Source organism: Solenopsis invicta, chromosome 14 (genome assembly GCF_016802725.1).
Source record: "Solenopsis invicta isolate M01_SB chromosome 14, UNIL_Sinv_3.0, whole genome shotgun sequence".
In the NCBI taxonomy this organism is placed as follows: domain Eukaryota; kingdom Metazoa; phylum Arthropoda; class Insecta; order Hymenoptera; family Formicidae; genus Solenopsis; species Solenopsis invicta.
The window spans coordinates 8,375,681-8,393,907 of NC_052677.1; the positions used below are offsets into that span (position 1 = coordinate 8,375,681).

At 31.6% G+C, this 18,227-nt stretch overlaps 3 protein-coding genes across 10 annotated transcripts; 1 reads left to right on the forward strand and 2 right to left on the reverse strand.

Annotated features, from left to right (window-relative positions):
- Window positions 1-3,231: 3,231 nt before the first annotated feature.
- Window positions 3,232-8,804, reverse strand: LOC113004161 (52 kDa repressor of the inhibitor of the protein kinase). Of its 5 annotated transcripts, none has more exons than XM_026136627.2 (6): window positions 8,716-8,804; window positions 7,491-7,699; window positions 7,167-7,343; window positions 6,995-7,063; window positions 6,771-6,827; window positions 3,232-4,832 (listed from the first exon to the last, which is right to left on the reverse strand). In XM_026136627.2, the coding sequence occupies exons 2-6, from the start codon at window positions 7,583-7,585 to the stop codon at window positions 4,670-4,672; spliced, it is 561 nt and encodes a 186-aa protein (XP_025992412.1). In that variant the 5' UTR covers window positions 7,586-7,699; window positions 8,716-8,804; the 3' UTR covers window positions 3,232-4,669. The 5 variants fall into 5 exon arrangements, with proteins under 5 accessions (XP_025992412.1, XP_025992411.1, XP_025992410.1 ...); XM_026136626.2 differs by lacking the exon at window positions 8,716-8,804 and adding an exon at window positions 8,155-8,243 and having other exon boundaries at window positions 3,233-4,832; XM_026136625.2 differs by lacking the exon at window positions 8,716-8,804 and adding an exon at window positions 7,937-8,042 and having other exon boundaries at window positions 3,233-4,832; window positions 7,491-7,608.
- On the forward strand, window positions 8,311-11,210 carry LOC105194491 (putative neutral sphingomyelinase). 2 transcript variants are annotated; one of them, XM_011159426.3, is made up of 7 exons: window positions 8,311-8,536; window positions 8,609-8,676; window positions 8,782-8,955; window positions 9,036-9,219; window positions 9,348-9,674; window positions 9,744-9,849; window positions 9,963-11,210. In XM_011159426.3, exons 2-7 carry the CDS (start codon window positions 8,633-8,635, stop codon window positions 10,313-10,315), a joined length of 1,188 nt encoding a protein of 395 aa, XP_011157728.1. In that variant the 5' UTR covers window positions 8,311-8,536; window positions 8,609-8,632; the 3' UTR covers window positions 10,316-11,210. The 2 variants fall into 2 exon arrangements, with proteins under 2 accessions (XP_011157728.1, XP_011157729.1); XM_011159427.3 differs by having other exon boundaries at window positions 8,362-8,536; window positions 8,770-8,955.
- Window positions 11,211-11,651: 441 nt separating this feature from the next.
- LOC105194490 (rho GTPase-activating protein 26) lies at window positions 11,652-17,877 on the reverse strand. 3 transcript variants are annotated; one of them, XM_026136643.2, is made up of 20 exons: window positions 17,332-17,877; window positions 16,886-17,043; window positions 16,650-16,721; window positions 16,340-16,441; window positions 16,155-16,247; window positions 15,932-16,036; window positions 15,256-15,327; window positions 14,969-15,035; window positions 14,741-14,838; window positions 14,554-14,648; window positions 14,365-14,446; window positions 14,143-14,245; window positions 13,833-14,054; window positions 13,467-13,572; window positions 12,739-13,096; window positions 12,358-12,568; window positions 12,122-12,281; window positions 11,964-12,020; window positions 11,823-11,902; window positions 11,652-11,758 (listed from the first exon to the last, which is right to left on the reverse strand). In XM_026136643.2, exons 1-20 carry the CDS (start codon window positions 17,489-17,491, stop codon window positions 11,667-11,669), a joined length of 2,493 nt encoding a protein of 830 aa, XP_025992428.1. In that variant the 5' UTR covers window positions 17,492-17,877; the 3' UTR covers window positions 11,652-11,666. The 3 variants fall into 3 exon arrangements, with proteins under 3 accessions (XP_025992428.1, XP_011157726.1, XP_039313257.1); XM_011159424.3 differs by having other exon boundaries at window positions 16,155-16,265; window positions 17,332-17,874; XM_039457323.1 differs by lacking the exon at window positions 15,256-15,327 and having other exon boundaries at window positions 16,155-16,265; window positions 17,332-17,875.
- Between the last annotated feature and the right edge of the window lie 350 nt (window positions 17,878-18,227).

Consider the following 18,227-nt stretch of genomic DNA (forward strand, 5'->3'; position numbering starts at 1 on the left):
ATTTCTTCCTTGTTTCCACGAATTTCGTTACATGCTGTATCAACATGAAAACAAGAAGAAATTTAACTTTTGAGTAGGAATGTAAGGTGAATGCTGACGCATGCGCAGAAGACGCTTATAAAAAGAGAAGTGGCCCCTCGCATCATGCTATTTCTATCACGTTTTCCGCTTACGGACGTAATATGGCAGTGCCCATTCCAGTTAGAGTATAGTTCAATGGCCACAGTGTATCTAGTAGCGCAACGCGCAACTCCCTGTCGGCACCGTTGATCTTAGCGTGTATGAAATTGAACTGCACATGCGCGAGCTAAGTAGGTAATCAATAGGCCTGTTCGTGTTGCTGCTCTTTTTGAATTAATTTCTTTGTCGTCTCTCTCTTTCTTACGATCGAATATATATTTATCTCATCTCGAGTGCAAAAATTTTTGGGGATTTCAAGCAACTCGAACAGACCTAATCATAGATCTGCTCTTTGGTGCTGTACTAAAATAGGTTTGTTCGAGTTGCTTGAAATCCCCAAAAATTTTTGCACTCGAGATGAGATAAATATATATTCGACCGTGAAAAAGAGAGAGACGACGAAGAAATTAATTCAAAAAGGGCAGCAACACGAACAGGCCTAATGTTGTATCTCGCTTTCACCAAACTTGAAATATATGTATATCCGAGGGGGAATTCACAACCCAAAATTTTGTACACCAATGCCGATTTTTGGCATTGCTGTAAAACACTGCCGACATTTTTGTACACTGCCGACAATGCTTATTGTTAGTCAATGCCTACAATGCCGTCAATCCTATAGATATTAAAATTAAGGCAATGCCATGCAATTATGAACACTACCGCGTGCCCATTATCATACGCCAATGCCTGCACAAGAATTCTAAAGCTTTCCCGAAGTATTCAAAAATTTTTGTGCTCAACCCCATGATCGAAAAACCGACTCTGAAGTGAGCTCACCACTCCCCAACCACTGACGACAATGCCGTCAATATTATAGGTCACTGCTTACTTTTTTCGGCAGTCCACTGCCGAAATTTTGTACACCAATGCCGGCTGTGAATTTCCCCTCGTGTATATCTATTTTATTTCAAGTACAACGGCTGTTCCCTTTTATCATTTCCCTCTCTTTTTCAAACGTATTATTTGCAAGTTGGTTGTTATATTTAAGATATAAATTAAATAAAAACGATATAAATAAGTATTTTATCACGCAATATACTATACAAACAACAAAAAATATGTAAACAAAAAAATATACATAAAAAAGGAAAAATAGACATACAATTCAATAAATATTGATAAAAAAGTGTGTGTGTGTGTGTGTAATTTCTGTAAAAAAAATGCGTAAAATTTAAGAAAAACGTTGAGTGTAAATAAAAAAAAACACTACTTTTAAAACTCAACTTGTGTAATTAAAAATATTACAAGCACTAGAACAACTTATAATAATTCTTTATTTTATCATTATAAACTAAGTCTAAATGTTTAATCACCAGGAATATTTATTATAATAAAGATAAAGCAATAATTTATGATTTAAATTCAGTTTTGCGAAAGCAAAATATCTCTAAGACTCAATTTGTGTAATTAAAAATTTTACAAATATTAGAACTTATATTTATTTATTTTATCATTATACACCAGGTCTAAATGTTTAATTACTAAAAATATTCATTATAATAAAGATAAAGCAATAACAATAATGATTTAGTTTCAGTTTTATGAAAGCAAAACATCTAGGTGATTCAAAACTTTGAATCTAAAGCCTATCTACAATGTGCTCTTTGCGTTTTGTCTTGTCCTTTTTGCTTTTCGTCTTGTGCTTTCTGCTTTTCGTCTTGTGCTTTCTGCTTTTTGTTTCTTTGCTTTTTGTATTTTTGTCACACGAAGCCGAGAGACATCGTCATGCACAAAAGGCAAGGATTTTTTTGCACAAAATTGGCAAACAATTCGCCAAAAGCTTTGTTTACTTGTATCTCAGCTTCATTTTCTTTATCAGACATATTTTTTATTAGACTATGTTCGAATCGCCACGATACCGTGGTCGTATTTAACCTAACCAATATGTTTCTTTGTCTTTGTTGTCCGAGATAAAATTTGACGAACTTCAGAAAAGACAAGAAACACATGACAAAAAACACGATTGTTGGTAAAACAGTGCGCGAAGAGACAAGAAAGCAAGAGGCGAAAAGCAAGAAATAGGAAGCAAAAAGCATATTGTAGATCAGGCTTTAATCATAGCTGTTTTTGCTTTATCTTTATTTTAATGAATATTTTTGATGATTAAACATTTAAACCTAGTTTATAATGATAAAATAAAGAAATTTAAGTTGTTTTAATGCTTGTAATATTTTTAAGTACACAAGTTGATCGAATCTTAGAGGTAATTCGCTTTCGCAAAACTGAATCTAAATCAAAACTGTTATTGCTTTATCTTTATTACAATGAATTTTTTTGATGATTATACATTTAGATCTAATTTATATATAATAATAAAATAAAAAAATTTAAGTTGTTCTAATGCTTCTAATATTTTTAAGATCTCTTCTAATATTTTAAGAAATTTACATGGGACATATCATTTTAAAAATCCACTTATATAGAATTAAAGATTAACAAATTTAGTAAAAACAAAAATTGCATGCATCAAAGAAAGAAAAGTTAAAAATGTAAAATATTGCAATTTTCTATTTTTTTTTTATTAATATTTTTTCCACATTCCTTATGTTGCGACAAAATAAAATAAATATGCATGCGTATGAATAATTTTATTAAATAAACTTATGGAAAATTTGGACATGGTGTTTCAAAAAATACAACTTGAACAAGTTGAAATAAATTATTACCAATACTTTTTTGGAAACAATTACTTTCAAAATTAGTGATAAATACCTTTTCTAGTTTATGAATATAAGAACAAAAATTAAAACTTGCAACATATAAATTTCCAAATGGATTTTCTTCTGTAGCAGCAAAAGCTCGAAAAGAACAATTGATATAAACTAGTATTATCTATGACAGTCTTGCTTTCATTAAGATAAGTGGTACAAATTTCACATGTATGTATTTCTAAACATTTTTAAATTAAGTACCCGCATACATATCTAAATGCATTTTCTTCCGGCAAATCCATATTATAATAATCATGATTCGAAATATCTAAAATTGGGCTTGCAGATGTAATTGAAGATGGAATGAACATAAAAGGTGAAGGACTCGAACATGATGCTCCAATTAAATTTAACATTTTATTTGTGTCTGCAGTACAATTTTGCGTATCTGTGTGCTGTAAAACTTTCATACTAAAACTTTTTTTGAAAACGCGAGTAAACTGTATTAATGTCGGATTCAGACAATTACCGTTTTGTTGCCTAATAGAACCAAAGAAATTTTCAAGACAATCTTGATTTATTTTACGTGTGCGTAAATGTGGAAATCCATAACATTTTAAATTTCTTCCAAAGTAACATTATACTTTTAATTGTAATCTGCCAACATTCAAAACAGTTTACTTTAATACGTATACATTATTTTTATTGATGACATTTATAGTTTTTAAAAAATTTATCATTTGTTCTAAAAATTGATTTTGTTTTTTGCTTCCGGTAAATACTTTTCTATATTCTTTAAGACTATTTATTGAAGAGGAATTTAACACATCAAATAACTTATCAAAATAATCAATATAATCTATTGTTCCTACTGCTTCACTTGAAAGAAACTGAAGGACATTTGTGTACACGTGCCCGCAGCTACGCGATTACTTAAAATTTAAATATTTATATTAACTTTCATTTTTTGAAAACTTGTAGGTTCTACATGATTTTTAGATAGCTTTAGAGCAGTTTTGATCCATTGTTTGCTATCTCTATTATAAAATTCTATAATGTGAGCCCATAGTGCAACTTTGTTCATTCCAAATTGTATACGATGTTTAAGTAAATTATCGCGTATTTTTTTCATCAAATGGGGTGTATCAAATATATATAATATTTTAAAATTATCAACTAAAATTGTACAATTTTCTGTTAAAATACTCAATTCACAAGATAGCTGCATAAAATTAGAACCCATATCCGAAATTAAAGCGTGCACATTAACACCACAACCTTGCAATTTCCGAATAATATCAAATATAATAGGTTTTATTACGTTTGATTTACATGATGTTTCCACAAAACAAAAGCAAACTGGAAGTTTCCAATCCCCTGCAATGCTGCGTACCATTATAGCTAAAGCATTTTTTGCTGATTTTTCGTTACCTTTGTCTTCAAACCCAATTATTTCATCTTGTGAAATGTTGTAAAATAAATGAGCTTTCAAACTCATTTCATCTATGCATAATATACAATGTCGTTCTAAAGGCGGCAAGAAATTTATTTTGACAGACAAAACATCAAAAATGTTATTATTTATCCCGGGATTAATTTTCTATGTTTGTGTAAATGATTGAAGACCACGTATGGAAGGTAATGCGAATTGTTTCTTAAGTAATTTCTCGATAATTTTTGCGGGCTTACAAAATATAACCGCAACGCAAATTGTTTAAAATCTGTATCTTCTTTTATATTTGCTTTTAATTTGGGCATCAATCTATGCAGATAATAATTGTGCCACATTTAAAAGTAGTAACTTACAACCTAACTGACGAAGACTTTCATGTTCTTTATTTTTTTTTTATATTATCCAATTTCTCGATCTTCTTTTGAAGCCGTCTAATTCTTTCTCGCATTTTATTTTCTGCCTTTAACTTCAAATTTCTGTCTTTTAATTTCCTTTTCCTCTGACTTTCTGTCACAGTTGACGAATCAGTGCTGCTGGATGTACTCCTACACAAACAAAAACAGAATAATTTTGTAAAAACGTTGAAAATTAAGATATAAAACTAGGAAAATATAAAAAATAAATAAATTTAGAAAGATTAAGTATAACTAAATATACATACGAGGTGTGATCAAAAAGTAAGGTGACTTTTTATTTTTATAAAAAAAATATTCATTTATTCATCCAAAATTATGTTATCCCCTTCAAAATAATCCCCCTCTGATACAATGCATTTGTGCCAGCGCTTTTTCCAGTCGTCAAAACATTTCTGAAATGCACTTTTGGGTATTGCCTTGAGCTCCTCCAGCGATGCAGCCTTAATCTCCTCAATCGTCGCAAATCTTCGTCCTTTCATAGGCCTTTTCAATTTTGGGAAGAGGAAAAAGTCGCAGGGGGCCAAGTCTGGTGAATACGGTGGCTGAGGCATGATGATAGTATTGTTTTTGGCCAAAAAAGTACTCACTAGTAACGACGTGTGCGCAGGTGCATTATTATGGTGCAGAATCCATGAATTTTCTTTCCACACTTCCGGACGTTTTTTTCTTATTGATTCACGCAAACGCCGCATAACCTCAAGGTAATACTCCTTGTTTACCGTACGACCTTGTGGTAGGAATTCTTGATGCACAACGCCATGATAATCAAAGAAAACTGTGAGCAAAACCTTCACATTCGAAGGAACTTGGCGTGCCTTTTTCGGTCTTGGCTCTCCTGGGCTCTTCCACTGGGATGATTGGGCTTTGGTTTCGACGTCATAATTATATACCCATGTTTCGTCACCAGTTACAACCCTTTTGAGCAGATCAGGATCATCATTGACGTCGTTCAACATGTCTTGGGCGATGTTCATGCGACGCTGCTTCTGATCAAAATTAAGCAGTTTTGGAACGAATTTCGCTGACACACGTGTCATACCCAAAACATCCGTTAAAATTGATTGGCATGAGCCAAACGATATGTTAAGATCATCAGCTATTTCTCTAATCGTGATTGGACGATTTTTCAACACAATTTCTTTCACTTCCTGAACATTTTCGTCGGTTTTTGACGTGCTGGGGCGTCCAGAGCGAGGTTCATCGTTAACATTTTCTCGGCCCTCTTGGAATAACTTATACCATTTATAAACATTTTTTTTTGCTCAAAGTTGACTCACCGTACGCCACTGTCAACATTTCAAGAGTTTTTGAACACTTAATACCATTTTTTACACAAAAATTAATACAAACTCTCTGCTCCATTATTTTCAACAGCAAAAAATCGCCGAGCACGCAAACACGAGTCTAACCTTTATGCCTCTCACATAAAAACAACACATGCTATATAGGCTGTGTTCCGTTTTTACTGGCAGTACTGAAAATTTATAGTTCATGTCACCTATACTATACATTTTCAGTACTGGCAGTTAATATCGGAACACAGCCATAGTCAAAACTGTGAACATATGATCGTGACGAGTGTACCAACACAAAAAAAAAAAAATTTTTGAAATTAGAGTGTACAGAGCGCGCAAAATTCAAAAAGTCACCTTACTTTTTGATGGGGTGCGCACGATTGGACACCACTCACAGCGGCCGATGCCTAGAGTTTTTCCGTTGATTTGGTTAGATAAGTCAAGATGATTGGTTGGTGTCCAATCGTGCTGTGTCCAAAAGAGTGTCACCCCTTTTTGATCACACCTCGTATATAAGTAAACTAGTAAATAACTAAAATAAATTATGAAATTTGTTATACAATCATTACTTTTAAATGTGTTTTTATTTTATTTAAAATATACAAACAAAGAAATATAGTAAAATTATAATATAATACATAAAATTGTAAAAAATATAATTTGAAAAAATTATATATATTTTAAAATAATAATAAAATAAATGCCCTGAATTTTATATTTTTACAAATGCTATAATTAATATGTATTTATGTAATTATAAATAAAAGCTCACGGTTTAGCAATGTCGGCATAAGTATCCATGGGCAATATTTCTGTTGACTGGATAGTGCTGAAACATAATATATACTTTTAATACCACCTATTTTCATAACTTTATCCAAATAAATAAATTTTTATTGATTTATTTGAAATATATATTTATAAAGTATTATATTGAATAACAGATGGCAAAAACTCTTTAAAAAAATATTGTGAAATATGTAGAAGTTTAAAAACCTGCTTGTTTCTTCTTCTTGACAAGCCTCAACTATATTTCCAACGTTTTCTGGTGTCACAGATGTATTGCTGTAAAAGTTATAAAATATTATTATTTTATACATTATTAATTGTTGTTCATTAGAAAAACATATATTATTTAGAAACTATGTTTTAAAAATGCATTATTTACTTTGTTCCAAAAAATATAGTTGGTATTGCATCAGGATGAAGATTGGCTCTACTTTTGCCTATTTTGTACCACTTTTCTTCAAAATGCAAGTGGCACAGTCGATAATTGCAATGAGCGTATTCGGGTCCCATTACTTTTAAATCAAACCTTTCACATGCACGTATCCATTGCAACCATCTATGAATTTTACAGAAAATTATTAATATAAAAAATTTTTTAAATATATATATATATATATAGATACATAGATGATAGATATAATATAAAATAAATATAATACTGAATTGCATGTGTTTAAGAAAAAATTATAAAACAAAACAGTACCTATCATATTCCTTTGGAAATAAAAAGAAGTGTCTTTTCTTTGTATTGTTACACTTCTTTACGATACACCATAAACTTGATTTAGGAGCTGACATCCTCTTTCCTTATATTTTGTTATCTATATTATATCTTCTAAGAAGCTGCACTTGCAACAAAGCTACCCAAGCAGAACAGGGAGTCATCACGACGTCAAAATGATGTTAAAGTGACTGCAAAATAATCATTAAAAGTCACTTTTCAATCAATTACGATTCATTTTGATGTCATTTTGACACAATTGTGAATCACTTTGATGTCATTTTGACTTGTTCTGCTTGGGTAAGATCAAAGGTGCTTTTGGAAGAGAATACAAAATCTGTATAAATCTTAAAATTTATACAGATCAACTATTCTCTGAACAAAGATTCTCCTCGACAGTTAATATTAATTTCTACTTAGTCACTAACCACCACTGAGCACTGAACACTTCTCACTATCTATTTTCTTTAACACGGCTTTTCACTTCGATTCTGTACAGCTGATGTACATACAGCTAAACGTCTGCTCCCGCCAATTCTACCTAAACCTAAACTTTACATGGCATTTAAATGTGTGACAGAAAGAGCTATAGAAAAACAGTAAGAGAAAGTGCGACAGAAAATCTGTTATGTGATTGGTTACCTACTTAGATCGCGCATGTGCAGTTCAATTTTGTACACGCTGAAATTGGGAGTTGCGCTACTGTAAATTGTGCTTTGGCGCTGTAAATTGCTGTAAACTGTAAGCGCTCATGGTACAACATGACGTCACTGTGACGTCATAACTCACAAATGCTTTTTCCATTTCCATCGAGGTGGGTGTAATCCACTGGAGCGTGTTCGAGCGTGACAGTCAGTGACCATCAGTGACAGTCCAATGTGCATTTTGCCGCACAAAGACAAATGACAATAAATTTCTCAATCTGTCACTGTTAGAAAGAAGCACGCACTGATAAGGGATGTACATACGTGTGTATACATGCGTACGCACCGATAAGGGCTATTTATTGCGCTATTTACTGATAAACGGTATGGAATTGTCTAAGCAAGTTACAACGTGTCACTCTATAATTAATCTAATCATTGAGTTGTGATCTCTAGGACGATTTACTTGAAGTAAGGACGATGGCAAACGAAATATCGACGAATGTTTTGACACTCAACTGTTGGTGAGTAAACACTAATATTTTAATGGAATTTGTACCTACTGAATTTGACAAAACGTATGTTGTGGCTTTTAATTCACATTTTATTCCAACAAGAAATGTTCTCAGGGGTATACCATATGTTTCGAGAGACAGGTGCGCACGCATATCCGCTATTGCGGACAAGTGTGCCAGCATGGAGTATGATATAATTTGTTTGCAAGAGGTTTGGTCTGTCGATGATTTTAAGTTGATTAAGGCGAAAGCGCAAGAAGTTCTTCCCTACTCACATTACTTTCACAGGTATAGGTGTATACTTTAATTATTCAGATAGAATTCCAATTGTTTGCTTAATAAAATACAATCTTATGTTTCTTGCACAGTGGAGTTTTCGGATCTGGAATATGTATCTTGTCACGCTATCCTATTCAGGATGTTATGTTTCACAAATGGCCCTTAAATGGTTATGTTCACAAGATACACCATGGAGACTGGTTTGGTGGCAAAGGAGTTGGGCTGTGTAAAATAAAAATTCTCAACATGAATGTCAATGTTTATATCACACATGTATGTTTATCTAGCAAACCTTTTTGTTATTTAATGATGCGCAAAATATCCTTCTATGCCAAATGTAAACGCTTATAATGTACGAGTCAATGGCTGATGACTTAAATGTTGAAATCTATCTTCTGTAGTTACACGCAGAGTATAATCATGAGAATGACGAGTACATGGCTCACAGAGTTCTCCAAGCGTTTGATACTGCTCAATTTGTAAAAATGACAAGCGGTGGCGCAGATGCTATTATATTGGCAGGCGATCTTAATACAGAACCACAAGACTTGGCATATAAAATTATACAAGGTGTTTCTGGTTTAGTAGACACGTGCCCTAATAGTGCAAGCCATATAGGGACCAACGAATGTGCCAACAATAGTTATACCAGCTCAAAACTCGCTCAGACGAAGCCAGATGGAAAGCGTATAGATCACATTATGTATTTAGGTTCAAAAACTGTTAAGGTAAGGGGTCAATGCAATGAACATATGAAAATATTTAATATAATGTATGAATTAAATTATGACTTGTAGGTTGAAGTTACAAATTTTCAACATCCATGGCTAAATCGTGTACCATATAAAAATTTTAGTTACTCTGATCATGAAGCTGTGATGGCTACACTTAAATTTATCAATGGTAAGCGATGCATTCAAATGTCCCATACATATCACATGCGTATACATGTATACATTTACTTTTTACTTTATTTTTCTAATTAATAGTTTAGACCTATACATTTTTGTTTGCAGATAAACATGTTACAAACAATCTAGACATTACCGATTCCTTGAAAGAAGCAATAGTAATTTGTGAAAACGCGTTAAAAAGTGTGCAACGTCAACGTTTCTGGTACGGGTTGTCAGCCTTTATACTGATTATTCCATTAATTTTATCTATTAGGTCTATCTGGCTAAATTGTATGAATATGTCATTAGCTGTAGACATCAGTTTGAATATAGTCTGTATTCTTCTAACTGCAATATTTTGTTACACTCTGTTTATGAGTTCGCTATGGAATAGCGTAGAGAAAAATGCATTAAAAGCGGGACATTCAGCTATAGAAATTTACATGAATACGCAAATGAATAATGATCAAATTTAAAATGTCAAATTTGTATCAAATAATACAGATGCTTCCAAAAGAGAATTTAAACGTAAAAATTAAGCTTAAACCAAAATTTCATTAAATAAAGAAAAACTTATATATAATGTTTTATAATGCTTTAAGAAAATGATACATCTTGAGTTTGCATTTAAATCTTGTATGCTTTCTGATTACTGAATAAAATTCAGAATCGATACAGGTCGAGTTCAGGAAACAAGAAGGGAATATGACAAAATTTAAATTTTAAAACTATCATTTGTAATAGCTATTTTTTTTCATTATTGGCTGTAACCATCTTGGATGTGTGAAATAGATGTCTAGGAAGACATTTATCCTAATATTCCCAATTACATGAACTAGGCATATTGACCAATTGTATGAACTATGCATATTATTCTACAGGAATCAACATTGTGATATAAAATATATCTAATTACATTTACATTGCATTCATGCTTAGATCGTAATGTCGAAAATGAAGTTTAGTTCTTCAAATCCAGTCTTTCAAATGCTATCGCGTCTTGTTTTATACTAAAGCTGCGTTCCGATATACACTGCCAGTACTGAAAATCCATATTATACTACAGATTTTCAGTACTGGCAGTGAATTTCGGAACACAGCCTGAGCTTTACATATCGATATTGATACTATGATGTCGATACAATATCAATACCAAAATATAATATGAAATAATTATGTATAGGTTTGTAAAATTTTTTCTAAAATATTCAATATGGTATTATATATTTTATTATAATTATAATACAATACTATATATAAAACGAATGGTTATTGCTTTTACAATTTCCTACAAACTCCACAAAATTTCCATGTACATATCATGTTGGAATGTAGTTTAGTATAAATGTATTAAAATGCATTGTAAATATTCTATATGATTCTTATGCACATGTATACCATTCGTAAGTGATTATATATACAATTTAGATACATATAGAATAGAATAAAGTGGTTTCTAATAAATAATGTTTACATAAGAGTGTATATATATATGTATGTATATGTGTATGTGTGTATATATATATATATATATATATATATATATACATACATATACACACACACACACACATATATATATATATATATATATATATATATATATATATAAAATTGACTAAGCAGTGGATAGCCAAAGAAAATTTACATGAAAGCTCAAAACGCGCGGCTTTTGCTGCATTGTATAGTATAGCTTTCATAAATTCGCTTCCTTCAGCGGTAAAATCAAAAATATTATCTAAAAGAATATTTATAAATTTATCTTTGTGATGATAAAATTGTCTACATTTTCTCGGACGCTCTTTGGTTTTCTTTTTCTCACAGTACTTAGGGCAGCTGCTCCACATAATTCTTCGGCACTAAACCCGTTTTACCGTTTAATGTACCTTCCAGCCAACCTGGCTCCACAGAGGCCTTAACTGGAATAAAACATTTTATTATACTTTCATCACGTAAAAATCGACATTCTCGTATCGCTCTTACCGTTTGTGATAATTTGATTTGGTTCAAATGATAATTCGCCATCGTTTTCCGCCAAGCACGCGTATAAAGTTCGTACTCTCCTAATAATTTATATAAATTTAAAAATCCAATCTCCCAAAATTTTATGTATAGAATACTTACCAAATTCCTGGAATTTGACCAGGACTCGAACGTCCACTACTGGGTGAAGTATTGATGCTGTAATTATACGTAGGTAATTATAATCAAGAAAATGATTTTTATAAAATATACAATAAAAGAATACAACTTTTTTAATGTGAAAATTTGAGATATCTTACGGACATATCGATGACGAATTGCTACGCTGAGGATAAGCTGTAGGATAGTGCACAGATATCATAGTGCCACGTTTTTGTTTTAGCGGTAATTCGCCCGTAAAAGGATGTGGATCCGAGGCGATCGACTCGCTTGAACTACTCGTATTGCCACCACTTAGAACTAAGATAAGAAAAATGTTTATTTAGAAAACGACATTGCGAATTATTGCGAAATAACATGAAGAAAAATATAAGACCTTTGTCGGCTGAATGATACATAAGATTTGCGGTCAATTTTATGCGATTGCCACTGCCGCTAGTGTTACCGCCGCGGGCATCCAAATACGACGGTATTCGATGACTCATGCTGTCGAGATCTTCGTAATCCCCGTTATTTCTCTCATCGACAGAGGGTGATTTATTAACAACAGTCAAAGGTTGGCCATCATAGTAAGATCTTGTGACGAGCTATACATACACACAAACACATTTCTCATTAATTTTATATACATACGTACATGTATAATGAATAAATAATATATAAAAATATATAATGTGAAAGTATATACACACACGCGCGCGCATACATATGTATGTATATGAAATTAATAACAAAAAAGATAACATTATAAACTCACCTGAGCATGCGACGATGCGGGTGTAACTGTCACTGCCGTGTGTAATGGGTATCTTAAAAATGCTGTTCCATTGCCCGAGGAAGTTGGACCTTCTTCCACTTCAACACATTGAGATTTACTTGGTATAACAGTGGTTTGCAGTATAGATTGCGCCGCTACCGCACGTTGCAAAGAATCTTGGTATGGTCCAGCTACTATCCTTTCACAATTCTCAATTAATATTTCCACAACAATATTGTAAAATTTTATGTCCATTATAGATGCTACTGTTTCTTCTTCTGGTCGTAATAAAGTTGGGCCGAAACACACTGCCAAATTTCCCACAGTCATCAGATTTTTATCACTTTTTTTTGCTACGCTGAAAATTGTATTTAAGAATGAACAAAATGTGTTATAAAAGAAAAATATTTTCAAGATTAAATTTCCGAATTAAAATCAACGAGCAAAACTTCCGATGGTGTTATTTTAACTTCAAAATCATTAAAATTTTTTAACATTTTTTTGTATTATACAAATTATTTTGAAAATATGTAAGTATAATACAAATAATTTTAATGATAAAAATAACTATTCAAAATAACATTAATTAAAAATAAAAATAGGATTATTCAATTGGCATCATCGGCAGTTTTAGTAAAATACCATTAGCGATTCTAGTGTTAAAAATATACATACACATACATACACACAGTAAAGCGCTAAATTCTATAAACAATTGTATTTCTTACGTGCAAAGATGAGTAATGAGTAGAATCAGCATATTGAAATTGGCTTTAGGCAATCGATAAACAAGGCTGTGTATATCATTTATCCGAGCTTCCTTCATTTCCTGTTCTGTTAAATGTCATAATATAAAAATTACAATGAAATTTTAGCCTTGTATTCAGTTTTACTTATACAGAAAAAATGTCGAAAATATAATGAAATAATAATGATAATGAAAGAGAGAGAGCAAACAAGAGTTTGCTTGAACGAGTGAATGAATGTGTGTGTGCATAAGAGAGGCAAATCTATCATAAAATTTCTTTAAATCTCTGAGAATAAATGCAATAGTAAAAGTAAAACAATATATTATCAAGAATACCTATACGCACTCGCAGATGTAATGAAGCTGTTGTAATATCGAAAAGTCATTAACGGCTCGGACAATGTTCTCAAGTAAGTTTTGAGGGCGCTGGTAATAGTTTTACTCTCCCATTCAAAACGATCGCTTAAGTTGAGCTTGTCTATTTTCCTCTTATCAAGACCCATTGTTAGAAGTTTGTTTACTTTAGAGGCAACTCCGACTACTCTGTACAGACCTTGCTCTTCTAATCCTGTTGAATAATTGTTGAAGGATAATCGATGACATTCGACGAGCAGAAAGCTCGATTAATTTGTGAAAGAGTGTTATATTTGTATTACCTCTATCTTCGAGTGCCGCAATACATTTCGATACAAACGTGAAACCGGTTTCAGCCAGCGTCATATCTTCAGGTCTTGCAGAAGACCCTAATCGTGGACACGTCTGAAAAATAAACGATTCCGGGAATAAATTTCGTCTATGAAGGATGAAGTACTAATATTAAAAGTAATCCTCCGAATGCCATTAAATGCACTAAAAAAAAAAAAAAAAAAAAAACTTACAGGTTCCTTTCCATCCATAGCATCCATCCATAACTTCCTATCCTCTTCGGAAAGCGCTTGGAATGTATATGTTACATTAGGTCTGAAAAAACAATAAAAACGAAGTCTTTAATCCTCTTCCATTCATGATAAAATAAAATAAATCGAGGTAATTGCATATGGTAAGTGGTAAAATCAAATTGAACTTACTTATCAATGGCAGTGATATCAAAGCAAAATCTTTTTTCAATAGTATCCGACGTTCGTCGTATGCAAGACGCTAGTGTAAAAGTTTCCTTGCTACTCTATAAAAAAAGTATTGAGAAATTATTCCAAAAATTCTAAGTGCATGTTATATATGCAAATGTATATTAATTAATTTTCTACTTTCACTTACAAATTTTCCTGTAAGTTGATTGTAAGGAATCATAGTGAATTCTTTCCTATCCTTCTGATATGTACAATATTGTTTTGTCCATGTTGTACCAAATGCTTCTGCAAATATCATCCAATCAGCGACATTTAATGTAATGTATAATATAGTGTATATCAAATTTATTTATATTAAAATTTTAAACAATCTTTGATTTTATCAAAAAATATTTCTATACTACAATAAACTTACTTTTCTCCATTAGAAATAGATATCCCTCACGCGAGTGCAATTTGTTGAGACCAGTTTCTACCGCAGACTAAAAAAAAAGACGATTATGAGTGAAGGTAGAAAAAGAATATTTAAGATTTAAAAAGAAAATATACATAACTATTAATAAATATCTATTTATATACTTTTCAACACTCGCATTCTTTCTATGACAGAATAATATTTATAAATATTGCAAAACGATATATTCCTACATGTCCAGTTTTCACTAAGTAAAAGAAAAAATAAAAAAAAAAGTTATAACGTACCTCTTTCATGTCCTTCATTTTATTCATAAGTGATTCGGTTTTATCCCGGGTAGCAAGGAAATTCTCTCTAGTCTTGTAAAACACACGCATACATACAAATAAAAATTAGTAAGCACATTTCCATGCTGTTATCAATCCTATTTATATTTTATAAGGCAATTGAGGCGCAAATAACAGAATTATATCATTTAATAATTTCTGCTATAAATTCAACTTTAATATAAATATATATTAAACACATTTTATTAGCAATTATTATGTATGAGCGCGTTATTTGCAGAATGCTACGTTTCTGTTTTTTTAACTCTGTCAAAAAAATTAATTTCTAACAAATTACAGAATTACTAAATTGTGAATTATTAACTTATATCTTGTAACGTGTGATTTTGACTAGTACAAGCTGCAGAACTCTCTCACACTGTAAGTGATATTAGAAATATTATGGAGCAAACATGTATCCACATGTTAGTGATGCATATCTCAATAAGATTTTCTTGCATACAAACATACAGCAATAAATTATTAAATCATTAAGATAATGGTTCTCTGTCACAAAATAATTTATTATAATCTCTTGGAAATATGTATACCGATTAGAGATAAAATATTGTTTTCTACATCATTTAACATGTACATTTAAGCAGTTACAAGTGCGTCATAAGGATTAATTACCAACCTTTTGAATTTTTAATTGCAGCTCTGTCATATAAGGTTTAAAATCTTTTGCAACTTCGTGACCTTGATGATAGAATGTCAGCCATCCAAACATAAATCCCAGTAACTAAAACATTTTGTATTATAAAATTATGATTTACAACTAATTTTACATACACACATATGTTTAACATGTAAAATTTGTATCACAAAATAAAAGATAAATTTAGTCATCAAACTATTACCGTTTCAACAAATTCAAACTTTTTTCGTTCTTGAACCTCTTGTAGTAAAAATACATATTCTAAGCTAGCTTGAGAGAAGTGTCTTTCAGCCATCTCCAATGTTGCATCAGCCTATGCACGCATATACACACACATCAACCATTTAATAATATATAGTTCTAATTTTTATAGATTATCAAGCATACCTCTTGTAAAACATTATCCTGCTTTTTTGTGGATAAATTCAAGTAACGCTCTTGACTCTGACAAAATTTAATCGTCTGTTTCTCAAATTTCTTTTTACCATCCTGAAAAGTTAGAATTATTACATATAGGATGGATAAAACTGAAAATATTTTATTGATTTGAAATATTTTACATATATACATATGTACATGTATATGTGTGAATATATATATATATATATATATATATATATATATATATATATGCCTGTTCAGACATGTATGTGTTATATATGTGTAAAAGATAACATCTATTATTAAATAAATTTACCTTAACTCCACCAATATGTATTTTGCGAAAATTTTCCAAGGGTAATATAATTTGATCATATGCTCGTTCCAACTAGAAGAAGAAGCGCTATTTTAAGAAATGACATCATTACTCTTAACAGATCTCTCTTAATCTTTCCTTACATTGATTACATTATAGAATTATAAAGTTATGAATAACTATAAGCAAAAAAGCAACAAACAGATTCTACAATCTAATTTAACCACATTGCATACCATGCGATCCCTTTCATCTTCTATAGATGCAATAAGTTTGCCAAATTCTTTTAGACTTTGAGATATATGAATCTCGTCCTCAGTCTGGCTCTCACCAATGCATTCAAAACTAAAGTTTTGTAATGTTTTGGAAAAGGCTCTTTGTGCTCTAGACAAATCTAGAAAGATATATCAACGTTATTAACTAATTTAACGAGCAAAGATAAGACTAGATTACATCAATACAAAACCATTTTCTACAGTATGTTTCTCTTTCTCTCTCTTTCTTATAAAAAAAGAAAAAAATAAAACAAGCAGATTGCTATTCCTAAATTTACTTGATTATGTCGCAAGCGACACAATAATCACGCACAAGGATGAATTATATGTGCAACAGCTGTTACAACAATCATATGTTTCGATTGCCCGAGTAAGAAAAAAAACAATACCGTCGTCTCAAAACTCACTCTTAGCAGCTTGCAATAAATCTTTCACTTCCTTAACGAGTCGTTTGATCTGCTGACTAGTCTTCTCTAATTCACGCTCGTGATAATGAAGATTTTCACGGAAGTACGGACTGTCGGTTAAACAATCCGTAAACTCCAGCGGTTTCAGGCCAACACCCATTCTTGTTTGTTTACGAAAATTCAAAGGTCATGAATAAGAGACGGGGTAGTGGCTTCAGAATTCGCTCGTGAGCTCGCTGTCATTCGCGATCACCGCGTGATAAGGCGCACGATCACTATCATTACCGCGAGCTTATTCGCGCAGATTCACGCAGATTCGCCATCATTGAGATCCAATGTGTCCAAACACTTTACAGTTTAACGCAGGCTGTATATGTACACGTATACACATGCACACATTTCATCTCGCTCTATCTCGCTCTAACGTAATTCAATGATAGTGAGAGACACGAAATGGGAAGCGTATTTCTCTAAAATTAGAAAAAAAAGAAAAAAAGAAAAAGTTTAAGAAAATTAAACATATTTATCATAGAGATACATTGATTCATGTTTGTAGTAAAAATAAGTATTTTTTTGTTTTTTTTTTCTTTTTAATTACATATAGAGAGAGAAGTAAAATGTGTATGGTGTGTATATGTATATATGTTAATGTGTATCAATACATGTAATATATAGGAATACGCAAAGGTCTATCCACGTGGACGCATAAGTTAAAACGGGTGCGATCCAAAATTCTACTCGTCGGATAGAGTAACTTTGAGTGACCAATCAAAATGAAGAAGTCTCAAGAAATCTCAAGATTCCTTTATTCTGATTGGTCACTCAAAGTTACTCTACCCATCGAGTAGAATTTTGGAACTTACCTTACAGGGAAATAGCTCACCTTTTATTTTTTC